This window comes from Lipotes vexillifer, unplaced genomic scaffold, assembly GCF_000442215.2.
Source record: "Lipotes vexillifer unplaced genomic scaffold, Lipotes_vexillifer_v1.1 scaffold707, whole genome shotgun sequence".
Taxonomy (NCBI): domain Eukaryota; kingdom Metazoa; phylum Chordata; class Mammalia; order Artiodactyla; family Lipotidae; genus Lipotes; species Lipotes vexillifer.
The window spans coordinates 590,161-604,527 of record NW_006781931.1 but is presented as its reverse complement, the minus strand read 5'-3'; the positions used below and the strand labels follow the sequence as shown (position 1 = coordinate 604,527).

Sequence of the window (14,367 nt, the reverse complement as noted above, 5' to 3'; positions counted from 1 at the left end):
GAGAAGCCCGCGTACCGCAAAAAAAAAAAAAGAAAAAAATGGCTACACAGAAATTCACCAACTTGATAAGTCTTTTGTAAAATGCACACTGATATGACAGCTGTCACATACAGTCTAACAAAATTGTTTCAAATGAAGTTAAAGGCAGCTAAGTGCTACTAGAGCCATCTTATGGGAAAAACCTAATGAACCTTTTGGCCAACCGATCTTTAACTTGGACACTAACTATAATTAGCTAATGAAGGACTAATGCTTCCTACATTTTGGACTAGGATCAGGAAAATGTTTCCTTGAACTAGAAACTACTAAGAATAGAGGATATTACTTTTCTACAGAAGTATCCCATTTTAAGATATGGTTTATAAAATGTGGTGCTTAATTATGGGATTAGGGTATTTGTCAAATTAGGAAGATCAAAATATTGTTGAAGATCAATTAATGTGATTAAGGTATGCTTAGGAAGAATGACTAGAACATAAAATGATATAAAAAGAAAAACCACACAGCCAACTGGTTAGTGTTTAGCATAGTACAGGAGGTGGTAGGAAGTGAGAGATGTTATTTGGTGGTTGCTAGAATGGTGCTTTATTCTGGAGTTGTAGTAATGTAGGCTTCTTTATATTTAAGTTAACTGCATCTTAAACTTTAAAAAATTTCAATTTAAAAAAGTAGCTTGTAGACACAACAACCAATTTTCAGGGCTGCTGCACACTTAGACTGTGTACATTATGCAATTCTTTGTAATACTTTGGTTCCGTCCAGATTTGTTGGGAAGGAAATGCCCTGGAAGGTGGCCTGTGATTTATTAATCAGTTTGAGGAGGTTGGTTGGTATAGTTCAGTTGAGTCTTACCTGCTTTAGCTTTAGGTTGAATTTTTGGACCTAAAAACCAAGAACCAAATTCCAAATTGGGCCCCCACCCATTAACTCATATTTTCTGTGAGTTCCTTTTTAGGAACATAATTAATAGTCACTTTGCAACTTTTAGCTTACTACTAATTACTTTGTAATGCTTTCCGTATTAGTTACCTGTTGCTTTATAACAAGTTACCACAAAACTCAGTGGCCAAAAACAATCAGCATTTATTATCTTCTCTCCCTCCCTCCCTCTCTCCCTTCCTTCCTTCCTTCCTTCTTTCCTTCCTTGTCAAGAATTTAGAAGCTGTTGAGCAGATGATTCTGGCTCAGAATCTCTCAGGCTCAACTGAGGGAGGATCCACATCTAAGCTCACTCAGGGTTGTCAGCAGGCCTTAGAATACCTGCTTCCAGCTGTTGGGAGGCCTCAGGACTCTGGTTGTTGGCCAGATACATTAATTTATTGGTCATGTGGGCCTCTCCATGGGGCTGCTCACAACATCGCAGCTTGCTCACCCCAAAGCAAGATATCTGGGTGAAAGTCACCAAAACGGGAGCCACTGTCTTTTTAAAACTTATTTTAGGAGTGACATCCATTACGTCTGCCAAATTCTGTTCCTTAGAAGTGAGTCACTAAATCCAGCCCATACTCAGAGGGAGGAGATTACAGGAGGGCGTGCATACCAGGAGGTGGGATCATTGTGGACCATCTTAAAAGGCTGCTCATCACACGGTCCTTTAAAGTTTAAAACTTTTTGTGGTTGTTGCAGAATTCTTTGCTGAAAGGGAAGCTTATGGAGGAAACCCAAAATACAAAATAGATAAATGGAGAGCTGTTCTGTCTAGAGCAGGGGTTCTAGGGACCTAGAGCTTACCTGCTAGCATCCCTCCAACTTCAGCTTTTCTGAACAGATTGAATATTAGTATCTTTACTGTCTAATGTCAGTCAAGAACATGAATATGTACTATTTTTCTCATACTTTCCTTTTAGAATTTGTCAGCAGTTGCAGTTCTAAAATTCTAGCTTATAAATAAAAATTAGGTATTGGAACATTGAAAATGATTTCTGTAAATGTTTCTGGCAACTTTAACGGTCTGAGGAGCTCTCTTTACTAGTAAATCTAATGGAATGGCTGATTTTTTAATATTAGCAGATATAATTTATATATTGGTAGGTTAATGATAGTGATTTACTTAGTAACTACTGTCTAGAATGTTTCCTTAACTATTTCCAAATTATATGTATTTTTATAAGTGGTATTTGCATTTTCAATATTCATGTGTTCTTATATCTTTCATGCTGCACATCATGATTCCTAATCAATACCATAAATTACTTATTTTCTTTATCTTGCAATATAAAGAATATAGTCCCAAAATAATAGTACAGTCATCCCTTGGAATCTGTGGGGGATTGGTTCTGGGACCCTCTTGGTTACCAAAATCTGAAGATGCTCAAGTCCCTTACTAAAATGGTATAGGAGTTAAACATAAACCAACATACATCCTCCCATATACTTTAAATCATCTATGGGTTACTTATAATTCCTAATACAGTATAAGTGCTATGTAAATAGTTGTTAGCATGTTCTGCTTTTTGGAACTTTGTGGAATTTTTTTTCCAAATATTTTTGATGTATGGTTGGTTGAATCTGTGGATGCAGAATCCCTGGATAAAGAGAGCCAACTGTACCAAAATTAATACAAACACTAAATCTCTAAACTTAGAATTTTTTAATAGTTCTTTAAAGATATATAAAATCATTTGAAAATAATTCCGTTTCTGGGTGGTTATGTTACAATTTGATATATGGTTAGATTCCAGGCATGGTTTTTAAATGCATTACTTATATTTTTATTAACTTAATCCTCACAATTGTTCTGTGAAGTAGGTTCTGCTGTTACCCCTATTTTACAGATAAATACAGTTTTTTCCATCTTGATTTTAGGTTAATTTATGTTAAGAAAATAGTACTGTTTTTGTTTGTTTCTCTATGGGTTCATGTAGAGCTAAGTAGTGGATAAGGCTGAAGGAAAGGAAAATTTAATTAAGAAACGGATTATCTGATGAGCTGTTTAAGGAGCAAAACAGGATGACAGTTTCTGTAAATAACATTATTTAGTAAGTAAGTGTATAATTCACTTTTGACCTTATTTTGGTTAACTGAGGTACACACATCCCCCCATATTTATGAACCATCAATAATGTCACTGAAATATGTGTGAATATATGTATAATGTTGAATTTTATTACACTGCTAAAGGATTTCAAGTCCAGGATTTACCACGAACAACTTTCCACAGCTATAATACCTTACATTAGAATTTAAAATCTTAATTGAAAGTTAGAAAATAATGTACTTGGAATCACAAAGCCAGCTCTAATTTAAGTTGCTTCCGGCCAAAATATAATGTCTAAACTAATGGGTAGTAGTGGAAGTGAAAGTTAGCTAAATAACTCTTTTTTTCTGAACAGTTTTTTCAGAAGTTCAAATTGATTTTATGCAGTAGATTCTCATTAGTGAAACACTTGATTAGGTTCTTGATTACTAAGGAGTACCTTTTTGTGGATGGGCGTGACAATTATTAGAGCTTACAGAGGATACTTTTGAATAGAGTAACCTAATTTCTGGAATTTCTTTTCTCAGCTGTTCTGATAAAATCCATCTTAGTTGAGCTTATGCTATGATAACAACAACAAACAGCTTTGAATGCTGGTCTCTTAAGTGAACCTTTTGGTTACCTTAAAATATTTTCAAGATATTTTGATTCTCAAATTATTTTTAAAATGCACTTGATTTTATTTTCAATTCATAAGATCTGAGTCTAAATGGAGACTGCATGTGTTACTATAAATTAAAATTGGAAATTATCATTTAATTCTTAATGACAACTTTTATACTAGCTTATACCATAAGGATAAAATATTTGGATTATTTCTCCTGTATCTGTTGCATCAATCCAAACACGTAGAACCTTCATGCCATGTACTTGCTTACTTTTCAGGGAACAGATGTTAACTAGGAATCTAGTTAGCTAGATGGCCCTTTTGTCATTTATCTCTGTATTACAGTTAGAAATGGAGTTCTGTGTAGTGCCCCTGTTTGCCTGAGTGGGTCATTTAAAAGCTAATGCATTAAGCAGCTCATGCAGCTCAATATCAAAAAAACAAACAACCCAATCCAGAAATGGGAAGAAGACCTAAATAGACATTTCTCCAAAGAAGATATACAGATTGCCAACAAACACATAAAAGGATGCTCAACATCACTAATCATAAGAGAAAAGAAAATCAAAACTACAATGAGGTATCACCTCACACCGGTCAGAATGGCCACCATCAAAAAATCTACAAACAGTAAATGCTGGAGAGGGTGTGGAGAAAAGGGAAGCCTCTTGCACTGCTGGTGGGAATGTAAATTAATACAGCCACAACGGGGAACGGTATGGAGGTTCCTTAAAAAACTAAAAATAGAACTACCATATGACCCAGCAATCTCACTACTGGGCATTATACCCTGAGAAAACCATATTTAAAAAGAGACATGTACCACAATGTTCATTGCAGCACCATTTACAATAGCCAGGACATGGAAGCAGCCTAAGTGTCCACTGACAGATGAATGGATAAAGAAGATGTGGCACATATACAATGGAATATTGCTCAGCCATAAGAAGAAACAAAATTGAGTTTTTTGTAGTGAGGTGGATGGACCTAGAGTCTGTCATACAGAGTGAAGTAAGTCAGAAAGAAAAAAACAAATACCGTATGCTAACACATATATATGGAATCTAAAATAAAGGTTCTAAAGAACCTAGGGGCAGGACAGGAACAAAGACGCAGACATAGAGAATGGACTTGAGGATGTGGGGAGGGGGAAGGGTAAGCTGGGATGAAGTGAGAGAGTGGCATTGACATATATACACTACCAAATGTAAAATAGATAGTTAATGAGAAGCAGCTGCATAGCACAGGGAGATCAGCTGGGTGCTTTGTGACCACCTAGAGGGGTGGGATAGGGAGGGTAGGAAGGAGACACAAGAGGGAGGGGATATGTGGATATATGTATATGTATAGCCGATTCACTTTGTTATACAGCAGCAACTAACACAACAATGTAAAGCAATTATACTCCCAAAAAGATGTTAAAAAAAATGAAAAGAAAAATAAAAACAAAGGATCCTAACTCATCCAAAAAATAGCTAATGTATTAATTACTATTATTTTTTAAAACTCAGATTTATATAAAAATGGATATAATTTATCCAAGACAATTTGTATCTTTAAGTGGGAATCTAGGAAAAATCGGTTGACATGGTGCTGTCAACCTTTACTAAATATAAATATTACCTTATAACAAGATTGACACTTAAGATTTTCATTAGAATTACATTTTCAGTTTGTTTTTGTTGAGTAATGATTTTATACACAATTTTATCCTGTTTACTCTTAAAGGAAAAGCTATACATTATCTTTAATTTTTTCCTTAGAACGAAGAACCATGAAACCATATGCTTCTTGAAGGTAGGGGGTAATTATTAAATAGGAGCATAATGGTAGCAGAGAAGACTATAACTGAAACGTATCTGTATCTTCAGTAAGAACTAGTGTTTGAAGTCATCACTGCTCTAGCACATTAAAATGAACATGTACCTGATTAATATGTATTGAATTAAAGGTAAAGGCAGTCTTCATGTGAACCTGAAATAAAGTTCTGTTGAGGAGACTTTTCTTCTGTTAGAAATAGTTTTTTGTTTTACAATGACAGGTCCAATTTAAAAAGTATAACATCGGGGACAGGTGGGAAGGGGAAGCTGGGAGGAGGTGAGAGAGTAGCATTGACATATATACACTACCAAATGTAACATAGATAGCTAGTGGGAAGCAGCTGCATAGGCATAGGGAGATCAGCTTGGTGGTTTGTGACCACCTAGAGGGGTGGGATAGGGAGGGTGGGAGGGAGATGCAAGAGGGAGGGGATATGGGGATATATGTATACATATAGCTGATTCACTTTGTTATACAGCAGAAATTAACACAACACTGTAAAGCAACTATACTCCAGTAAAGATGTAAAAAAAAGTAAATGAAATGGAAAAAATTAAGTAAAATAAAATAATTTATTGCTATAAAAATAAAAAATATAACAGTTAATCAAAAATATTACTGTACTACTTTGCACAATTATTTACATTAAAATCAGCATCGTTGTTTATCAGTGGCCTGGCATACTTTTTTTTTTTTTTTTTGTGGACATACTTATATATGTGTATGTGGTTGGTTTGTTGTAGGTGACAAATGGTTATTTTAAAGACTTATTGAGTGATGAATGGGAATTGCATTGATGCTTTTTATCTGAAGTCTTACAGATTGTTAATCCACTGTGGTGGCCTCTACACCAAAATTCAAGCAATGTTAATGACAATGGCTAGTTAAGAAATGGTAGGTTTTGATCAACTAATTATCCTTTACTAATATTAAAAAATGATGGTGGTGTTTTAGTGAGATAGAATAGTCTGATAGCTGATTTTTTATATATTAAAATATAGCTGTTGTTACAGTGGAGATTTTCAAATGAAACCATTCAAATCATTTTCTTTTCCTTGTGTCTCTGATAATGCCAGAAGTTTCTGTTGACCTCATAATTAGCACATTGTTTCTGTATTTACTTTGGTGCATTCATATATAATAATCTGATGAATTTACAACTCTGTCCCCTGTATTTCTACATGTATTAATAATCTCACATGAATTTAAATAATTTTCTTATTCTGATAGAGAAGAAAAAGCTGGATCACTTACCAGTAACTGGAGTTCTCCTATTGGGTAATCTCCACAGATCCACATTCTTTGAAGTTATTGTGAATGCCTCGAGGACCAAGGGACCGTTGAAATTTCCAATTTCAGGAAGGTAAGCAAGCACACTGAAGCATGTCTCTAGCATCTCCCAAATCCCCTCCCCCCAACTTTCTTACATATGCGTCTGTACTGCATGCCCCCTCAGTTCCAGTGGATGCCCATCAGGAAGATTCTCATGCTGGACAGAAGGGCAAGAGAGGTGGATCTGTGAGGGAAAAGACCCAATAGGATAACTCAAGTTGCTGGTAAGTAATCTAGTTTTCACAGACTTAAGATTTTTTTCCCCACATTTCTTCTCTTTAGGAGTTCATTTAATTACAAAGAGAGGAAGTTGTTTGGGATAGCCTCTTTTTGTAAGTTTGATGTGGATTATAGAATTTATTGTATGGATGATAAATACCTAGTGCTTAATGGGTACATGAATAAATGTAACATTAATTTTAAAGTATACATTTACATAATAGCTGCTTATAAAAATTATATATTTATTACCTTTTGATAAATAGTGTAATAGTTCTAAAGCAGTGTGAGGAAGCTATATGTTGAATTATTTTAATTCCTTTATTTGTGATGTTTGTTTTATTGAAGTAGATACTTATACTGTAAAATTTCTGCTTATGTCAAATTCGGCCAAATTCTTTTGGCACAGTACTAAACAGCAAGAATAGTTTTACTTCTTACTGACCTAGTTTTCAATGTACCTTTTAATTTCATTGAAGGTATCTTTGGAAATAATTCAGGGTGTGTTGCAATTATACTTACCACTTCATTGTTCATAATGGATTGGCTTATTGATGTGAAGGGATGACATAGTTGGTTCACTGTGAGCTCTGTGATTCCTCATGTACAAACCCGATTTATTTATGTAAATGTTAGAATTGGACAGAGTTCCTTGCTTCCCATTTCTCTCTCACTCATTCTGCATTGTTACCAGGTTACCATTGTTAAAAGGCCACTTATAGCACATAAAGACCTGTAGTGGTGCCGTGCTCTTGCTGTTTATAAAATTTCATCCATTTGCTGGGTACTTAGGGCCTCCCATAATCTAATCCCATCCTATTTATCCAGCCTTAATTTCTTCAATTTGAAACTTCTCATATTTATGCTTTGGCTTGTGCTTTTCCATTTTCTTGAAATGACCCTCTTTTCATTCTTCTTCTCTATACTTTAAGGTTGAGGTCAGGTCCTACCCCTTACATAAATCCTTTTATGCTGGCATCTCCGTTATTTCTGCTTCTCCAGTGGAAAAGTGAGATAGTTATGAGGATTGAATTAACTAATTCTTGGAATGTACTTAGTGCCTAGTGGCACATTGTAGCTTCTCTTATTAGCTATTATTTGATTGTAGTTTGATCTTAAATATTTCTGTGATTGTAGGTATAATTCTTATCTGTATGACACAGTTTAGCTTTAAATATTAGCTGCAGGTTGTATTGATTGTTATTTCTTCTGATGTAAAACTGTTAAGCTGACTTGTATGGTCTTTGAGAGCAAGGGTAGGATTTTATTGTGTTATCTTACTGTTACTAACTTTAGTGACTGAGATTAAATCGTGCCCATTGAAAAATTAGTTTTCATGTAGAATCACAAATATACTTGCCAGTTTTTTCATTTATAAAGCGGGTTCATTTGGCTAATCAATCCTGTTTGTACTGTGTATTTTTCTTAAGAACAACAACTTTTTTCCTTCACAGCTGGTATAGTGAAATTGTAATTGTTTAATACACTATAAACTTCCATTGCACATTAGAAAAGAATGTATAGCTTTGAGAATGTTAATTCGATTGTATTCACTTTAAGACTCTGTGTAGTAGTATACTTGATTTTTGAGGTTGGAATATCTTAGAAGATTATTGCTTGATTTTTTTCAGAAATGCTTGGATTTAAGATACCTGTCTGATGAAGCAGTAAATGAAATCTGATTTCAAGGTCACTGAAGGAAGGAAATGCTTTTTGACAGATTGTCACTTCTAAATAATCACCAGAGAACCACTTCAGGTCTAATTAGACAAGCCAAAATGAAGAACAGTTAGTCAGATGATTTAAGTGTTTGATTTGAATCTGCCGACTCTTCAGTCTCCTGGCTTTTTTAGTGTGATATGGTATAAGAATGCCCTTGTTCTGTAGAGATGCATGCTGAAATATTTAGAAGTGAAATATCATGATGAGTTCAAAAGAAAGGTGTGTGGGTATCTGGATGTGGTGATATGTGTATGTAAAGAGAGAGAAAAGGAGAGAGAGAGCAGATCTGGAAAATTTTAACAATTTTAAATCTAGGTGAAGGGTACGGTGGTATACATTGTACTTTGAACTTTTCTGTGGCTCTGGTATTTTTCAAAGAAAAGTTGGGGAGAAAGTATTTTATAAAGAACTTTATTGTGCTTCAGTTTCTCTAATTCTAAAATGGCAATAATAGGACTTATTCTTTCCATGCCTTGATGCAGGTAGGCACAATGGGATAACATTCGGTAGAATAGCATTCAAGAGAACTCTTAAGAAGTATTTTTTTTTTACATTAAAGAATTTTATAATGGAGAACTTTTCAAAGAACATTTCACCTAAAAGTATATTAGATTAAAGTATATCTATTCCTTTTTTATTATTCAGAGCATATTCCATTATAATTGAATAAGAACAATCAAGAAAAAAATATATGTAGATATATAAATTAACCAATTGAAATCTTGAAAATGAAAAATATATCTAGTTATAAAATAATCATTGGGTGACTTCCCTGGTGGTGCAGTGGTTAAGAATCTGCCTGCCAATGCAGGGCACACGGGTTCGATCCCTGGTCTGGGAAGATCCCACATGCCACAGAGCAACTAAACCCGTGCGCCGCAACTACTGAAGCCCACGCACCTAGAGCCCATGCTCCACAGCAAGAGAAGCCACCGCAGTGAGAAGCCCGTGCACCACAACGAAGAGTGGTCCACGCTCGCCGCGACGAAAGAAAGCCCACGTGCAGCAACAAAGACCCAATGCAGCCAAACATAAATAAATAAAATAAATAAATTTTTAAAAATCATTGGGCAAAATAGAAGATTAGATGTAGCTAAAGAGAGAAGTTGTTAATTTCAAGATAAAACTGGTTAACTCTTCCAGGACTAGAGCACAGGGAGATAAAGAAATGAAAAATAGAAAAGAAAAACGAAGACACCTTAGAAATAGATTGAAAAGCTCCAACGTATCTCTAATTAGAGTTTCAGAAGAGAGAATACAGAGAATGGTAGAGAAGCAATATTGAAGAAAAAATGACTAAGAATTTTCAAGGATTAAAAAAAATAGTGGAAATTATGAAATAATTAGAACTGAATCACAACAAAAGCATTGTATCAGAACTTGAGGGATATAAGAAAAATGGTGCTTAGGGGTAAACGTATAACCTTAAATGCATGTATTAGGTTGAAAGAAAATAAGTGACCCGGATATACAGCTCAAAAAATTAAAAAAAGTAAAACCAAAGAAAGAAGGAAAGAGGAAATGAAAATAAAAGTAGAATTTGATGAAATAAAAAGTAATCAACAATAGAAATAGTAGCAGTGTTCATTCAAATTGAAGCTGGTTCTTTTCAGTTGATTAAGTTCTGGAAGTACTCACCAAGAAGCAGATGACACAAATAATAAAGTTATAAAATGGGATATAATTACAAGTAGTAATTATAATTTTTAAAACCATAAGAAATCACTTAATTTATGTGTATATAAATTTTAAAAACCTGGTGTTTTCTAGGGAAAAAGTCATTCAAAAATTGTACAAGAAAATAGGGAAAAAGTCATTCAAAAATTGTACAAGAAAAAGAAAACCCATAGAAACTAAAAACCACTAAGACATTGACGCTATAGTAAATTTCCCCAAGAAGAAGTTTTTTTAAATATCAGCTTAATTGAGCTATAGTTCATAAACCATACCACCTACCCATTTAAAATGTACAATTTAATGGTTTTTAATATTTCTACAGAACTGTTCAATCATTACCACAGTCAATTTTAGAATATTTTCATCACCTCAGAAAGAAACCATGTACATATTAGCAGTCAGTCCCAATTCTCCACAAACCCTCAAGCCTTAGACAACCACTAATCTACTCTTTGTTTCTATAGATTTGCCAGTTCTACACATTTCACACAATGGGATCATTCAGTTTATGGCCTTTTGTGGTTTACTTCTTTCATTTAGCGTAATATTTTTAAGGTCCAGCCATGTTGTAGCATGTATCAATATACTTCATTGCTTTTTATGGCCAAATATTATTTCATTGTGTGGATATACCACGTCAGTTGATGGATATCTGGATTTTTTTCCTATTTTTTGCCTATTATGAATAGTCCTGGTACCAACATTTGTGTGAAAGATTTTGTGTGAACATGTGTTTTCATTTCTCTTGGGTGTATACCTAGGAGTAGAATTGCTGGGTTATATGGTAACTCTGTTTAACCTTTTGGGGGGCTACCAGACTGTTTTCCAGAGCAACTGTACCATTTTACTTTCCCACCAGCAATGTATGAAGGTTCTAGTTTTTCTACACCCTCACCAACATTTTCATTATCTCTCTTTTTGATTAAAGCCATCCTAAAATTGGTGTGAAGTAGTATCAGAAGGAGTAGTTTTAATTGTGATTTTGTAAAATCATAATTTCACATATACTTTTGGGGAACAGGTAATCCCAATTTTATACAAAGTGACCCAGATAATAGAAAAAGAGGGAGAGCTGCCCTGTTGTTTATCAGACAAATTTAGCCTTGAAACCTAAACTGAAAAGAATATACAAGGGAAAATATATTACATTCAATCTCATTTATGAACAGAGATAAAAATTTTATTATTTTATTTTTTCTTGAAAAATTTTAATTAGAATAAGAATGTAAGGATAGTTGAATATTTGAAAATGATATCAATGTAATTTATATGGTAAGATTTAGGGAAAACAATCTTGAAAGATTTGGTAAAAGTATATGATAAAACTCAGCACTCATTAATGTTTTTTAAAAAGGTAACCCTCAAGCCATGAAGAGAAATGAACTTTTTTCTTCCAGTAAAGTCTGTCTTTCAAACAGCAAGTGTCATGCTTAATGGCGTAACCTTAGAAACATTCCCTTTAACGTCAGGAATAAGACAAATATATCTCTACTAATAAGATAAGAAAAAAATATAAATAAAATACAAAAGGATTGGAAAGGAAGAAAAATGAGATGAACATATTCCTAGAAAAAATTTTTTTAAAAATCAACAGACTGTACTAATAGAGAATTCAGTGTTACTGGATATAAGCTCAACGTTCAAATTGACGACAACCAGTTAGAAAATGAAAAATACCTCTTTTACAGCAAATTCTATAAAGTACCCAAGGTTTTATTGAAGGACATAAAAGTAGACATGAATAAAAGGATATACTATAATTATTAGTGGAAGTATAAATATTGCTAAAAAATTAACTTCTCTGTAATTTATATGTAATTTCAGACAAAAATCTCAGTAGGATTTCTTTTTTCTTTTTTGGTGGAAAATGACCTTCATATACAAAAGTAAAGGCACATGAATAACCAAGACAGCTCTGAAAGAAGAAAAAGAACAAGGAAGAGGGAGTTGCGCTGTCGGATGTCTAGACTAATCTTAAAATTATGATATTTAGAATAGAATCCTACATAGCATGAAAAAAAATAAACTGCTACACACAACATGAGATGAAACTTCTAGACTAAATGTTGAGCAAAAGAAGTGAGACACAAAAGAGTTCATATTGTATGATTTCATTTTTAGGAAGCTCAAAAACAGAACTAATCTGTGGTGATCAGAATAGTGGTTATATTGGGAGCATGGTACTGACTGAGTAGGGATATGAGGAGCGTTCTGGAGCATGAGAACTGTTAATATCTTGGTCTGAGTTGGATCACACAGGGGTGTACATATTTAAAAATCAGGCTGTACATAGTACTTGAGTACTTGTATACTTTATATAAATTATACCTCAAAGAAAAGTAAAGCCTTATGCTATTTAAAGTAGTATAGTCTTAATACAGGAAAAGACAGATTAACATAACAGAATAGAGAGTTCAGAAATGGATCCATATATATTTGAGAAGTTGGTAGGTGCTAGAGATGGCATTTTCTATCAGCAGGGAAAGAAAATGTGGACTGTTGAATTGGTTTTTCTATATGGGGGAAAACTAGATTTCTACTTCAGACCATATGCAGAAATAAATTCCAGTTGAATTAAACACTAAGCATGAGAAACTGTTTTTAAAAAAGAGGAAAGTATAGAAGAATATGTATCTTTAGGATATGTAAGGCCTTCTTTAACAAGTCAAGAAAAAAAAGAATGAAGCTTCAAGTATAAAAAAACCATCAAGGATTTGACTACCTCAAAAAGAAAAACTTAGGTTTAATGTAAGGCATCATAAACCAAACTAAAACATAATGTCACATCTGGGAGATATGTGTAATGTCTGTAATGTCCAGTGGATTTGTGTCCAGAATACGTAAAATCAAAAGAGGTACTATAGGTGATACAAATAAAATGAACAATGGATAGTAAGGCAGTTCACAGCAGAGGAAACTGGAAATTGGACTGAGAAGATGCTTAGCCTCATTTGTAGGGAAATGTAATTAAAAGCTTATGAACCATCGATTTTCACCCATTAGATTGCAAAGCTCCGGATCAGATAAGTGTTACATAATTTAAAATGTGCATACCTAGTATCCAGCAATTACTATTCAAGGTATTAGTCTAGAGAAACTTGCACATTTGCCCAGGGAGATTTATACAGGGATATTCATTTGGAAAAAATATCTAAATGTCTACAATAAGAGGCATGGATAAATAAAATAAGATATAAAAGTTATTTAATGAAGAATTACCTAGATCTATGATTAGGTTATTGTCAGTGATTTTTTTAAATTTAAGAAACAGATTCTGCTGTCTATGCCCAGGAATTGTTCTAAGCATTTTATAAACATTAAATATTTTAGTCCTCATGAGAACTTAGAAATAGGTACTGTCATTATTTCCATTTTATAGATGGGAATACTGAAGCATAGAGGGGTAAATAACCCTACCTACTCTCATAGGTAGTAGATAGCAGAGCTGGGATTCAAAGCTAGGATTGAACCTCAGTGGCCTGGCTCCAGAGTCCACTATGCCATGCCACCTTTCGATGTTTATAAATATAGAGAGACCTCATAAATGCAAGGAAAAGGTATTGCAGAATGATGCATACAATATGATCTCATTTACACCAAACTCATGGTAGTTGTTACCTCTGGATGGCGTTGGGAGGTGAGGGAGATCTCAAAGATAGTGGTAAAAAGAAACTAGCTTATGGAACTGCATGTTTTTCCTTAATATAAAAGTAATATAAGTAAAGTAATATGTACATTATAGCTTTTAAACATCTGCACTTAATGTATGTATATGCTTATTTTTGTAAAAGGAAACACTGGAAAGATTGACCTTTATTGTTTTAATCTTTATTTATTCTTGGTATTGGTTATATAGAAAAAGAAAAAAGCAGTGGCCCTAGCAAAATGGCTGTAATTTAGTCTAGTTCTGAGATAGTGAGCAGCAGGTAAGTGCCAGACCCTGGGTTAGGTGCTGGGGATAGGGTGCTTTCACCCTCTCTCTTTAAGGAGTTCAGAGTTGAACAGGGAAAGA

General features: G+C 33.9%; 1 protein-coding gene across 3 annotated transcripts in view; it reads left to right on the top strand.

Moving 5' to 3' along the window:
• YAF2 (YY1 associated factor 2) overlaps nt 1–14,367 on the top strand; it is a 65,159-nt gene that overhangs the window by 17,034 nt on the left and 33,758 nt on the right. Inside the window, exon 3 of one of the 3 annotated variants that reach the window (XM_007454861.1) lies at nt 6,697–6,768. The exons of the other annotated variants lie outside the window; for them this stretch is intronic. Within the exon in view, the coding sequence (XP_007454923.1) occupies nt 6,697–6,768 (72 nt within the window). The remainder of the gene's footprint in view (nt 1–6,696; nt 6,769–14,367) is intronic. 3 annotated transcript variants of the gene reach the window in all.